Source organism: Larimichthys crocea, chromosome VIII (genome assembly GCF_000972845.2).
Source record: "Larimichthys crocea isolate SSNF chromosome VIII, L_crocea_2.0, whole genome shotgun sequence".
NCBI lineage: Eukaryota > Metazoa > Chordata > Actinopteri > Sciaenidae > Larimichthys > Larimichthys crocea.
The window spans coordinates 14097975-14111362 of record NC_040018.1 but is presented as its reverse complement, the minus strand read 5'-3'; the positions used below and the strand labels follow the sequence as shown (position 1 = coordinate 14111362).

General features: G+C 39.6%; 1 protein-coding gene across 5 annotated transcripts in view; it reads left to right on the top strand.

The window, feature by feature from the left end:
* The window catches only part of ap1g1 (adaptor related protein complex 1 subunit gamma 1), a 20311-nt gene extending 6923 nt beyond the window's left edge, over nucleotides 1-13388 (top strand). For 3 of the 5 annotated variants that reach the window (XM_027281652.1, XM_010731487.3, XM_027281651.1), the window contains exons 5-24: nucleotides 75-171; nucleotides 1363-1439; nucleotides 1855-1863; nucleotides 3056-3151; nucleotides 3503-3583; nucleotides 3674-3772; nucleotides 3858-3913; nucleotides 4007-4120; nucleotides 4209-4349; nucleotides 4783-4837; nucleotides 5062-5184; nucleotides 5326-5415; nucleotides 5546-5670; nucleotides 5807-5911; nucleotides 6023-6164; nucleotides 6458-6581; nucleotides 6733-6837; nucleotides 6989-7149; nucleotides 8387-8485; nucleotides 8611-8712. In XM_027281652.1, the coding sequence (XP_027137453.1) occupies nucleotides 75-171; nucleotides 1363-1439; nucleotides 1855-1863; nucleotides 3056-3151; nucleotides 3503-3583; nucleotides 3674-3772; nucleotides 3858-3913; nucleotides 4007-4120; nucleotides 4209-4349; nucleotides 4783-4837; nucleotides 5062-5184; nucleotides 5326-5415; nucleotides 5546-5670; nucleotides 5807-5911; nucleotides 6023-6164; nucleotides 6458-6581; nucleotides 6733-6837; nucleotides 6989-7149; nucleotides 8387-8485; nucleotides 8611-8712 (2001 nt within the window). Of the gene's footprint in view, nucleotides 1-74; nucleotides 172-1362; nucleotides 1440-1854; nucleotides 1864-3055; nucleotides 3152-3502; nucleotides 3584-3673; nucleotides 3773-3857; nucleotides 3914-4006; nucleotides 4121-4208; nucleotides 4350-4782; nucleotides 4838-5061; nucleotides 5185-5325; nucleotides 5416-5545; nucleotides 5671-5806; nucleotides 5912-6022; nucleotides 6165-6457; nucleotides 6582-6732; nucleotides 6838-6988; nucleotides 7150-8386; nucleotides 8486-8610 lie in introns of all 5 variants that reach the window. The other 2 variants (XM_027281650.1, XM_010731489.3) reach the window with 2 other exon arrangements.

Sequence of the window (13388 nt, the reverse complement as noted above, 5' to 3'; positions counted from 1 at the left end):
GTAGGCGTGTGTGCTGAACAGTTACTCGAAGTTTGGACATTTCCTTCATTGAGTGTCTTCTTCTGTGTTGACAGGCGGCATTGTGTGCAGTTCATGTCATCAGGAAGGTTCCTGAACTCATGGAAATGTTCCTTCCAGCCACAAAAAACCTGCTGAGCGAGAAAAACCATGGTATGTGTAAACAGTTTGTCAGGATGTAGTCACTGGCTCGTTGGGAAGTGTGCAGACTTTGTCCCATTTCTTCTCACTCACTGCTTTGCTCAGAACAGCTGGGTAGCTCATGTCCTTTTTGGGATGTCCTTTGCAGAGGAGAATGGAATTAATGAGTCTGTCATAAACTCTGGGACTTGTGTGTCCCCCACATAAGGGAGCCATGTCACAGGAAAAGATTTTTTTTTTACTAACGGTGCTGAAACGGCTTGATCTTCTCTGACATTGTACGACAATGCAATAGCGATTAAATAGCGATAATTTGATGCATTTGTTTGCATTGTATTTGTTTGGTAGATCGTTTAGGGACTGTCCTGCAATGCACGCAGCACTCATTGATTACTTAGAAGAGGCCCCTACAAATTTATAAACATTACATTAAAATATGACATTTATGACTCTGTTGTGGGGCTTCAGAGCTCACCACCACTGCTTTTCACCACTGTCACTCAGATGATGAGTTTTTAACCTTGTAACATTGGCATCAGGTCACAAGGAAATTATCTCATGTGATAATCTTGCAGATTTATGATGCTGTCACCTGATGTCCTCTGCAGTTAATCATCCGCGAGTACATCCTAGTTTTTGACATCTGTCTGAGCCTCTGTGTGATTGGTCAGCCGGGGTACAAAGAACTACAAGAGCGAAGTTTGCACGTCGTATATGATCAGACAAGTCTGTATTCAGACTGACAAAAGCACTGCGTGGCAGCAACAGTGCATGCATTCCTTTCAATGAGAGCAATTTATTGGTACAGCAGGGTTGCCAGAGCTGTTCTGTTCTCAAGTTTAACGTGGCTCAACTTTTGCCACAACATGATCTGGCAACATGCTGCATTGACTAATCAAGTTAAGAAGCGCACGTTCATGGCGAGATCGCTTTATAATGCCACAAATGATGACACAGAGGATATAGAGTTGTAAAATCTCTGTGCAGAGCTATGATAAGCCTTCAGACTCATGGATTTATTACTCAAAGTGGCCGTCTTTAATAATTTTCTGCTGTGTCATCAGTACCTTAAACAGCCTTAGTCCCTTGTGGTTTTAGGTTTGAATGCTTGTTAACAAATGGCTGGTGTAGAGAACAAAACTAGACAAACCTTTTAGCAAATTAATTTAAAACAAATAACCATTACATCTGTTAATTCCCCAGGTGTTCTCCATACATCAGTTGTCCTCCTCACTGAGATGTGTGAAAGAAGTCCTGACATGCTGGCCCACTTCAGAAAGGTACAAACAGATTCTCTTACCCAAAGGGCTTTGAAGTAATTACTTATACATTTGTCTTAAGCTCACGTCACATTTCATTCTCCTTTTGCGTACACATTTCCTTTTGTAGAGCTAAGCTAGACAAACAACGTTAAACTTTTGAGGGTTGGCTTGCACTCCAGGCTTTATTCTACATTCAAAGTGTGTCTCAATCTTTTATCTCCTACCTCTGTCTTTTCCTCTTGTATTTCAACTGCTGCTGTACCTCTCCTCCTCTAGGTGTGACAAAAGTGTGCCAGAAGCACCACCCCTCATGCTCATGATCTTAACATTATTTTAAGCTCTCTGAAAGTGAATGATTTCCAGTTTCCCCTCCCTAACATCTACCTCATTTTTTCTGTCATTTGTCTTTGTTACAATTCCTGCATTGTGTTAGAATGAGAAGGTAAGAGTACATTCTGATCTCATAGCTGGTGCATGCTGTAAATAGTAATCACTCCTCACAGTCACCTCAGATGTAACCAAATTTGTGTTGAGTAATGTCATGTTGTGCTTTAATTTATGATTTTAATTTCTTTCACCTGTACAGTGATCATTACTATGTCAGTGTTTTTTGAATATTTACAACAAATCTTTGGTCCATTTGTCAGATACATTCCTCACTATTGATTTGGGTGTCGTTATCGGCCTAATCTGCAACTCATTTAATCACTGTCCATTCAAAAGAAGTTGGGTGGGTGTGTTTTCATGTGATTGCCACAGGTGTTGTCACAGGAACAGATGATTTCCACCAGTATGTGTCACTGTTGGAGGGTAGCTTATTTGTTAGTTACAGTCTTAGGTCTGTTATTGTGGAAAGGTGGTTTTCTGTAATGAGCGAGAGCTAGGTTTGGTTATGTTCAGTCAGAGGGGGTCAAAGATTTCCTTTTTTTTTCTTTTTGAAATCTGACTCTGGCATTTTGAGTTGCATGTTTGTTGTATCATATCCACAGTACAGGAGATTAATATCAATACCATCAATTTCAAGGGATCTAGTCTGAATGTGTTGGTTGTGTTAACAGAAAGACTGGAAGCAGTCTGAAACAAAACTAAAACTGAAAAAAGGAGACCTTCTGACAACTTGCAGCCTGTTTTTATTTACATGCTAAGTCTTGGTAGTGAGTAAGCTAGTCATCATTACATCAAATAATATCTAGGAACTGTGCTAGTAGTTACCCTGCTGCTAGTCTTTAGGCTAAATGCATCTTCTGCACTGGGATGATGGCACAGAGGGATAAAAATGATTTTTTTTGGCATTGAATTAAAATTGTTTTAAGTACACATCTGTTTATGTAAGCGTGTATGAAGATTTTCTTTTCCTCTCAAAGCCAAATGTTCTAACCTAATATTTTTGTACAGTCAAGGTTTTAATTTTACAACCTTAGAAATTTGACTGTCAAATTCACCTAAGTTTCCATACTACTCAATAAACAAAAAGCCCTAACCCCTCTGCTCTTGATATGAGTTTGGCTGGCTGCCACTGTCAAAACCTATTAGCAATGTTCTGTAAATATTGAACAGGAAAAGTAGAAGATTTATGAGATCTACACAAAATACTGTGATACCTCTCCTTTTCTGTCCTGTTGGTCTTTTTGTAGCTGGTTCCACAATTGGTGAGAATCCTGAAGAACCTAATCATGTCTGGATACTCTCCTGAGCATGATGTGTCAGGCATAAGCGACCCTTTCCTGCAGGTAAATCTCCGTCTTTATTGATTACTTAAGTACCCTCTACTGTGAAGAACGTGTGATGTGGGCACGGCATCAACTGTGTTTCATTAGGACAGAGATATCAAAGGAAAGAGCAATGTTTAAAGCTGTTGTGTCGTTAAAAAAACATGCTAAAAATGTCCTGATCTTGGTTTAGATCACTTTTCACACCTAGCTAAAGCAGGCTTAGTTGTGCCAGTAGAGGGAAAAGCCAAAATGACAATAAATCAAAAGCAGGTGGGGAAGGAGAGAAACGAGAATTTACCTCTGTGAGTGAATAAAGTACATCGCACTTATCAAGTGAATTTTCATGACTGGACTGTTTCTTTCTTTTAGGTGCGGATATTGAGACTATTGCGAATTTTGGGCAAGAGTGATGATGACTCCAGTGAAGCAATGAATGACATTCTTGCACAGGTTAGAGTTAAACGAAATCATTGCTCTCGGCGGGCCAACAGTTTTGAGTCAGTGCATTGACAAATGAGTGGTATTTGTGCTTGCTTACAGGTTGCAACGAACACAGAGACAAGTAAAAATGTAGGCAATGCAATTCTGTACGAGACTGTGCTGACAATAATGGACATCAAGTCTGAAAGTGGACTGAGGGTGAGTTAATTAAATGTGATAATAATGAAAGAAAACTTAGTATAAGTGTTTGTTTTTCTTGCCTAAGCCCCTTCGTTTCTTTCAGGTCTTGGCCATTAACATACTAGGTCGCTTCCTTCTTAACAATGACAAAAATATCAGGTAATTAATTCACTTAAATTTTTTTGTGCAGTAAGTCATCCAAAATGTTCATCATTAATTCTTGATCTCTTTTGAATAAACTCACTATTCCAGATACGTGGCATTGACATCTCTACTAAAGACGGTACAGACAGACCACAATGCAGTGCAGAGGCATCGGAGCACCATTGTGGATTGTTTGAAAGACCTTGATGTGTCTATCAAGAGGTGACTCACGTTGTCGAAAGTACACGCATTACTTTCATATGTCTTGTTGTTTCTGACCTTTTTGTATCTACTTTTCACGCTCGTGTAGACGTGCAATGGAACTGAGCTTCGCCCTGGTGAACGGCAACAACATTAGAGGCATGATGAAGGAGCTGCTCTACTTCCTGGACTCCTGTGACCCAGAATTCAAAGCAGACTGTGCATCAGGAGTCTTTCTAGCTGCAGAGAAGTATGGCACTCGCACACGGACCTCACAACACATTACAGCTGTGCTCAGCTGCTTTGTAATAATTTGATACACATCCTGTGTGACCTCATCCGTCTCGGTTGTCAAAGAGATTTTTAGCTCATCATCTTATTTTCTTAGCACTTCAGGCACAGAGGTCTATTTTGATGCAGCCTGTTAGAACTGTATCTGCATGAATTAGACACGTGTAGACTTAATTTTAGCTGTGTCTGTGTGTTGTGTTACAAAATACAGTATACAACATGCTCATGAAACAGAATGGCTAACACTGAAATGCTGTATGATGATAAAATGAGTGATCCATCGTCTGACAGACCATGTTGATACCATTTATTTTCTGACAGCATTTGTCTCCTGGCTGTTTAGATAAATCTCTTCAGTCCTTTGCTCGGAATAATCAGTCTTTGTGTTGCAGGTATGCCCCATCGAAAAGATGGCACATAGACACCATTATGAGAGTCCTGACAACAGTACGTATATATATTCAGTGCCTCAGCTACTTATCATTGCTTATTTATAGGATTTAATTCTCTACACACATTATAATAGGAGTCTTATCTTAAGTACTACAAATGATCTCATCAAATCAGATAATAGACTTCCTCAGCCAATGCTTTAGATTTACCACTAACCTACAAATAAATACTTAATGTTCATTTGCCTCTCTCATTGAGATCTCTGCTTACCCTTACAGGCAGGGAGCTATGTGCGGGATGATTCTGTCCCCAACCTCATCCAGCTCATCACCAACAGTGTGGAGATGCATGCCTACACAGTACAGAGACTTTACAAAGCCCTGCTGGACGACATCTCACAGGTCAGAGCATCTCTGCTTCGGGTTGTAATCCCATTTTTGGAGCATATGCAGTCACAGATATGATTATATAATGCACTCTGCGTATTTCAAACTAGCTTAAGAGGGCATCAAAGTAGACTCAGGTTTCTCTGTGTTCTATAGCAACCACTAGTGCAAGTGGCATCCTGGTGCATAGGAGAGTACGGGGACCTGCTGGTATCCGGACAGTGTGAGGAGGAGGAGCCCATCCAGGTACACATGGAAGAATCCCAGCTGAACACCACGTGCACGTACATGTACACAAATTGCAGGTTGCACCACAACACAAACCTCAAAGCTGAGAGACGCATTAGGTTTTTCTTTATTTCTGTTTTAAATGAAGGTAACTGAGGATGAAGTCCTGGACGTGCTGGAAGGCCTCCTGGTGTCCAACCTGTCCACCCCTGTAACCCGGGGTTATTCCCTTACTGCCATCATGAAGCTGTCCACTCGCTTCAGCAGTGTCAAGTGAGTAAATGGTCTATGGGCTGTACTTTGGAGTTTGGCAAACATTTGGGCAGCAAGGTGATAATGTTCAGTAGCCATAAGCGATACTACTTTTACCCCCTTTGCTAACGTGTAGCATTTACATTGTTTGTTTTAGCCGAATCAAGAAGGTGGTTTCAATATATGGCAGTAGCATCGATGTGGAGCTTCAGCAGAGAGCTGTGGAGTACAATGCGCTTTTCAAGAAATATGACCACATGAGGTAAAACTGCGGTACATTATCACAAATGACTCGCATCATGACAACAAAATTGCACCAGTGAGCATTCTCTTTTGTCTCCCTCCTTATTTCTTTCTTGTTCCCCAACTATAGGCCAGCTCTGCTAGAGCGGATGCCCATAATGGAGAAAAGTGCTACTAATGGCCCCACAGAGATTGTACAGACAAATGGGGAAACAGAGCCCTCTGTTGTGGAGCCGAAACATCCACCACTTGTCACCCAGCCAGCCAACCAGGTGAGGGCAGATTTAAATGACTTTATTATAAAAATAATTTGAATTAAGTATTTAGATAAACAGTTAACAGAATACTTTTCAACACCATTGACGTGTTTATCTTTATGTGTTAAATAAAGTGGGTTGATTCAGTTTTTTTGGACAGTATACATTTTTTCAAAATAAATATTTATAATGAATAAATGTCCTCTGTAAACCTTTGTAGTGCTGCTGTTGTTTAATATGGTGCACACTTAGGTATTGCAGGTATTTCATCAAAGTTATGTGTTGTACTTGTTGCACTTGTCCCCCAGGCTAATGATTTATTAGTCCTGCTCGGTGGTAATGATGTGCCAGTAATCCAGACCACAATGCCGACCAAGCCTGCCTCAGCTGGAGGAGAGCTGCTTGAGCTGCTGGGTGACCTGTCGCTAAGTGGTAGGATGCTCCTTTTAAAGCTCTCAATAACTCACTACCATTGTGAATGTGATGTGTCCAACCTGTGCCTGCTCCTGTTTAGCAGTAACATACTCTGGTTTTATAACAAAGTGAACACAAACCCTCGTGTGTTGCTGTTCCCTGTTTCCAGGCGGTCCAGCCCCTGCTCCTGCTCCCTCTGTGCCCACTTCCCAACCATCTTTCCTCCTGGATGGCCTCTCCTCACAGCCCCTGTTTAATGACATTGCAACTGCAGGTGAGTCTACACAGTAGTTTGTGATATTGTGTGTATTAAACCACCTTGCTTTGTGTTTATCTTTTCTTGGATTACCATAACATGTAATAAAATGTTAATTAATCATATCTCTAAATCTTTTCGTGTCTGCTCCTCTGAAATGTCTGTACAGCTATTCCTCCTATGACGGCCTACAACAAGAATGGTCTAAAAATAGACTTTACATTTGAGAGAGCAAATCCCAATCCAAACATCGCAGTCATCACCATCCATGCTTCCAACTCAACAGAGGCAGACATGACAGACTTTGTTTTTCAGGCTGCAGTACCAAAGGTAAGCAGTCACAATCTGACGCTGATATTAAGTGGCTAATTTGCAATATTTTATGGAGTTTAGTGTTACAATGTGAATGTCTTCGAGTTTTGCCCTGCAGATTTAATAATGTGTGTACATCATGTATGCAGAACCAAAATTAGAATTTTGGATCTGACATAGCTTTTTTTAAGACAGTCAGTACCAGTGGAAATCAGTCATTAATAGAATAGCAATGTCTTCTGTGTGCTATTTACTACTCTCTACAATTGTTAATGTGTTTTTGGAATCAGCTACTAAAAAATAATGTCATTTCTCTATACCCAGCAGCTACAGACTTTTTAAGCAGCGGGCTATTTTTTTACTGGGAATATTTTGCTGATCACAAGTCTGCTGTGCCTCATAACGGCACCATACAATCAGTGCAGTCTGTAGTTTCTGTATAGCTATTGTATTAGCTTAAACAGGATGCAGGAAATCACAAACCATTCAAAAAACACTATTTAAGCAGTTTTTTTTTTTTTTTTTTTTTAGAAACGACCTTTGGACATTAATTGTCAGAAAGCTCCAGTATTCACCAGGCAGCCCTTTCACATTCTGCTCGCTAGGCAGAAAGATTAGCCATAGATGTGTGTGTGGTGGCGATCTGGTGGCCATGAAGGCCACGAAAACACTGTTAGTGAGGTTTATTTACCTGGATCACCTAATTTGTCACATTATCCGATCACTTAATTTTAAAAGTGCAGTTAAGTAGGGCTGAGTATCGATTCAAATTCCAAGAATCGATTCGATTCCGATTTTCAAGACTGAGAATCGATTATCATAATCCGATACGATCCAATCCGATACGATCTCGATTCGGGTTAGTGTTATTAAAACCATTTTTTTGGTCGCCTGAAGCACTCGTTTTCAACAACGGAATACGGGCGCATATTTTTGCAAATGTAACCCGCAATCGCCTCAGTTATTTTAAGAGAACGTACAGAAGTGGCTGGTAGTTGTAGAGTTTTCCTTGAGTGTTCTTTTGTCTGTAGTTTTATTATATTTCTGGTGAATTTCCATTTTTCCCACGTTCATGAGCGCATAGTCATTCCGACGGCCATTGAACGCACCTCGCATGTGTGAGATGCCTTAGTGTAGTTTAAACACAGTGCGAGCAATGTGAGCATCCCTTTTTTATACAGCTGTAACAAGCCCATTTCTTTATGGATGTTCATTAAAATTTCATTTGACATCGTGTCCCTTATCTCTTTGTCAGACATTCCAGCTGCAGCTCCTCTCCCCTAGCAGTAATGTTGTCCCAGCACTCAACCAGGGAACTGTCACACAGGTCATCAGAGTCCTCAACCCACAGAAGGTGAGTTTGTCTTTCACAAATTGTGTTTAGACATTTATTTTCCTTTGTAAGAATTAAGACCTGTGTAGTCTTCAATCATTTCCAAGCATGTCCTCATTTGTAAACCTATCCTCACAAAATTTCAGCAACAGCTACGAATGAGGATCAAGCTGACGTACACCCTCAAAGGCTCGCCTGTGCAAGACCTGGCTGAGGTTAATAACTTCCCTCCTCAGTCCTGGCAGTGATGAGCTGCTTCTGTTCTGCTCTTAAAAGCGCCCCACCAAGAGAACTATGAAAACGATTTTCCTTTCACCTCCCTCCTTTCTTCCAACGGATCCCCCTGTGACGTCACTGCAGTCCGCTGCCCTCAAGTTGCATGGGAAGCAGCAGAGCATCTAACACAGGAGAAAAATACAGATTTTACAAAGACCCTACTGACTATTGACATTACCAGAATAATTGGGAAAACATATCAATCAATGAACTTTCTCTTTTCTTTCTTAATTGGTTTCCATGATCTCTTTGCGTAGTAGTACTATTTTCCACATACACCTTCCGCCCAGCACCGTTACCATCCATGAAAGCACATACACACACCATTCACTGTGGTACACTTCAGCTCTCAAGTCACTAGAGAAAGTGTCACCCTCTATGAGCACCGCAGTAAAAAACGGTTTTATTTTAATTTATATTTCTGCTAAAATATAGTTGAAACGCGTCGCTCCATTGATATTCACGATTGGCTTTCCATTCAGATTTTTTAAATACGAACCTTCAGACCTATGATGGCAGCAGAAAAAAAAGCTTTGAACAGTCTATTTGTTAATTTTGGTTATTAACATCCCTTTGTTTGACTCTCCACATCACGAATGATATAACTTGTCAGAGAGTTGTATTCATTTTGAATTACATTAATTTGCTTAAAGCATGTTTGAGCATTGTTAGGATCACAATCACACCTTAAGTCAAGCTCAGAGGGGATTTCCTGGTTTGGGTAGTAGGCCTCCTTATCCTATGTTTCTATAGGAAGTAGTCCACATTTGTTTTGTTTTGATCACCTGTGGCTAGTTTCAGAGAATGTGCTCAGACTTCCCCACACACAAAGACAGACAGACACACACACACACACACACACACTCCTGAAATGATTTCATCTGTAGCTTTAGATTTAGATCTGTATAAGAAACTCAACGGTTAATTGCTTTGCATAGTTTGAGGAGGTTTATTCATTTTTAGGATGGATATGATCCAGGCCCTGAAATGTATCTGTCGATAAGCTGATTGCATTTGTGTTGGAGATCTGCGTTAAAACCTTTTCTGCATCTGTGTCCTCACAGTCTAGCTTGTAATTTAATACATTTCAGATTTGTTTAACCTGGTTGATCTTAGTCACCATGCACATACATGTAAATGAAGCTTGTTATGAATGTAGTTACATGCACTGAATGCTTTCCCCCCCCTCCCCCCTCAAGTCTTCTTTGATGAGGACGCTCATCTTATTGGCACTATTTTTGTGAAAGTATGTTTTATTTCTGCAGTAATTTGACTTAATTATTTATGCCTGATATCAAAGTGATGTGCCTTTCTGACTTAGCTAGATAAAAGCCCCTGAACTATTGAGTTCTGTATGAGCTTTGTTTGTAAGTCTGCTTGTGTGCTGATCGTCTTTTCAATCTGAGGGAAATAGTCTGGACGGATTTAATTTGGTGTATCACTTTATTTAATTAAGTTTGACTTGTTTCACTTACGTATGTCATAATAAGTTAACAATCAGTCAGTCACTAATATTGGCCCACGTGGATGTCCACAGCAATGTCATAAATTATAGCTACATGATCCTGGTCGTTTCTATAGTGTCTAGGCCTGTTGGATGTTGATTGAACTCCTAAAATCAAAAAGCAAATCTCAAAGATTATGGCAGCTAACAGATGTAAACTTTTCCTAAGCTGGCAACAAAGTTTTTAAAAAGTCTAAATGTTCTACAAAAGTGAAACATCATTAAGATTCCCCTCTCCTCCGTCGGTAATCGTTGAAGTGTGAGTTTGGATCACTTGGTGAGGTACTGGGACGGGTTGTTCTGTGGTGACTGTTCTTTCTTGGCTCTCGTCTTCTCCAAATCAGAATTCTGACCGTGCTGTCGGGGACAGTAACCTTAATACCTCACAATGTTCTCTCTTTCTGTTAACTTTCAGTTGCAGTAGATTGACAGCTTTGTTTAGTCATGAATTGCAATCAAGGGGAGCATCTGCATGAGAGAAACTAATGGTAGTTTGTACATCTCATTACTTAACAAGCTTAGCAGCCCTGCGATGCTGTGTTGAGATCCTCAGATGTTCAATCAGGCTGTATACTTCTTTTCACTATGCTTCACTATCTTCTAACTTCTGTGACCAAATCAGAGAAACTATTAGCTTTGGAAATATTTTTGAGCTATGATATGTGTATATGGAGAAAATTATTTCAGTTTAACTTTTTTCTGTTGTTGACAAATGCTATATTGGCTTTTTTTTCTGTACATATTGAGGGCTTTTACAATTTTGTCTCTTGTACTATCTTTCATCCTTTTTTTAGATGCCATTTTCTAAAAGTTCCAATTATTCACAATGTATATTGTCTAAATAGATCTAGTCAACATCAGTCTATAAAGACTCCCCTGTATCATCACTCATTCATTGTAAAAGATATATGATCTGCTGCCTGTACATTGTATATAATTGTAAAACACAAAAGCTGATCAAATTAAATAAAACCCACATGAAGACTTAAAAGATTAGCTAGGACGTATAATTGTATGCATATATGTACAAAAAAAGAATCTTAAAAGGATGCAATTGAACTGCATTTGATTTACTATTCTTCATACTTCATTCATGATCGATCGGATGTGTCACTCATCTTTACTTCTTTTACAAGGCTAGTTGGCGAGTCAGTAGGCTACTTGATTCCTTTGGATGTTGAAATAAGGGTTGAATCCGTCTTAACAGATGTTGTCTGAATGATGTACTATACTACTGAGAAACCTAAGCACAGTGCTGCATAGCAGCAGGAGAGGCACCTTGCTTCATCTGCTTTCCTGGCCCTCAAACGCCTCATGTATCCACGCCCTCCTTCGAAGAGGAGCAGGTTTCTTGCCAAGATGTAGCTCTTCCTTCTGGCCTTATGTGTGGCTTCGTTTTCTGCACTCTCAACAATTTGCATCTATTGAACTGTTGAATCTACAAACTGATTTGTGAAAGGATGCCCCTTGGTCTTGGTGTGTTGGCTCTCATGGTTTCCTGGTTACCTATTTGGCTGCCATGCAGCATCTTCCTAAAAGCATCATGTCTCAACCAAGCAAGGACACTATTAGTTTTTCCCCATTGTTGCTAGTAGATTTTCATTGGAATAGATTTATATCTGGACAAGAGCTGATAGAAGTTTTTTTTATTTTTTTTTATGTGGTTCCAGATATGTATGTTAGAGCAGCAGTTGGTACAGGGCTTTCTTTTGGCTTACTTTCTTTACTTTAATCTCTTATCGATGTTATTTCCCCTTTGCAGGGCACACCTTTCACCTTGTCACTGTCTCAGAGCTGAGATGTGTGGCTGTAACATCCTGACAAACTTATCTGAGCCCTCATTTCAAATTCAAGGTTACATGGTAGGATATGAGGAAGGAAGGCAATGATGATATTTTTTTTTCCTGGTAGGACTGTTTTTTTCTTTTATCTTTTTTAGAGTTAATGTATATGAAGTGTTGTTTTTCCAGCCCCAAAACTAACCTGGGACACGCTTGTGCTACAAACTAATAGCCACAAGGGGGAGCTGTGCAAAATGGAAGGCTGATGGGATGGGAAAGGAAGTTTCATACATCTGTTCCTGAATGTTTTTGTTGGTGTTGTTTGTATTGTCTTATTCAACCAGTATGTACCCTTGTTAATCACATCTGATCAGTTCTTTCAATGATACCGTAATTCATGCAGTTTTAAATGTACAAATGGAAATAAACCCAACATAAGTGCTTTGGACATTGTAACTTAAAAAGAAGAAAAGAAACGGAAACAAATACCCATCAATGGTGTGATCAGCATTTGAAGTGATATTTGTGAGTGTGTGTGTGAGTGTGAGTGTGTTTATGTATGTGTGAGTGTGACACAGAGAGAAAGATAGCGAGAAAGAGAAAATAATCATGCTTGAAAGAGCGTGATCGTGTGTGACATGTCTTTAATGTTGATAGGACATGATTTTTGGCTGCAATTTCAACCTTCAGCTTCTGAGCTGCATGTGAAAACCAGTGTAAATAATGTCATTTCTACTCTTGACCTGAGACTCTTTTTGAAATGCAAGAAAATTCAAATTATAAAATCTGTCACACCCCCTTCATGGGTCAGTACTAACATGTACAATAGGAAGTTGTTCAGATAGTGCTCACAATACTGTTAATGTTTTTAAGAGGGTGATGAAAGTGCACATCCATCATTTGGATAAATTGGATAATTGATTTTTGTTTTGTTTTGTTTTCTTTTATTTGTTTGGGTGAATTCAGTGTGTAAAGGGCTTGGAAAAGCATCTGAATTGCCACCATGTCCACTTTCCCTGTTGAATAAAAAAGAAAAAAATGCATCCATTGTATTTTGAAAAACAAAATCTGTTCGTTAACCCCCAGGCCTGTCCTGACTGTAAAACAATATGGTAACTGATTTGCTGGGGGAGGGTGGCGGCATGAGGTTCACTTTTTTCAGTCAAGTTTGACATGAACTGAATCCCAGTTCCATGGCTTCATGGTGAGTGTGAATGTCAGACTGAAAGTATGAAATGATGATTAAAGATGAGAAGTTGTAAACTATTAAATGGGATATTTTCAATTTATGCTGTGTATTCTTGTCTTTGGGTTGGAGAAAATGATCAAGCAAATAAAAAGTCAAATAAAAATCTAGATGAAC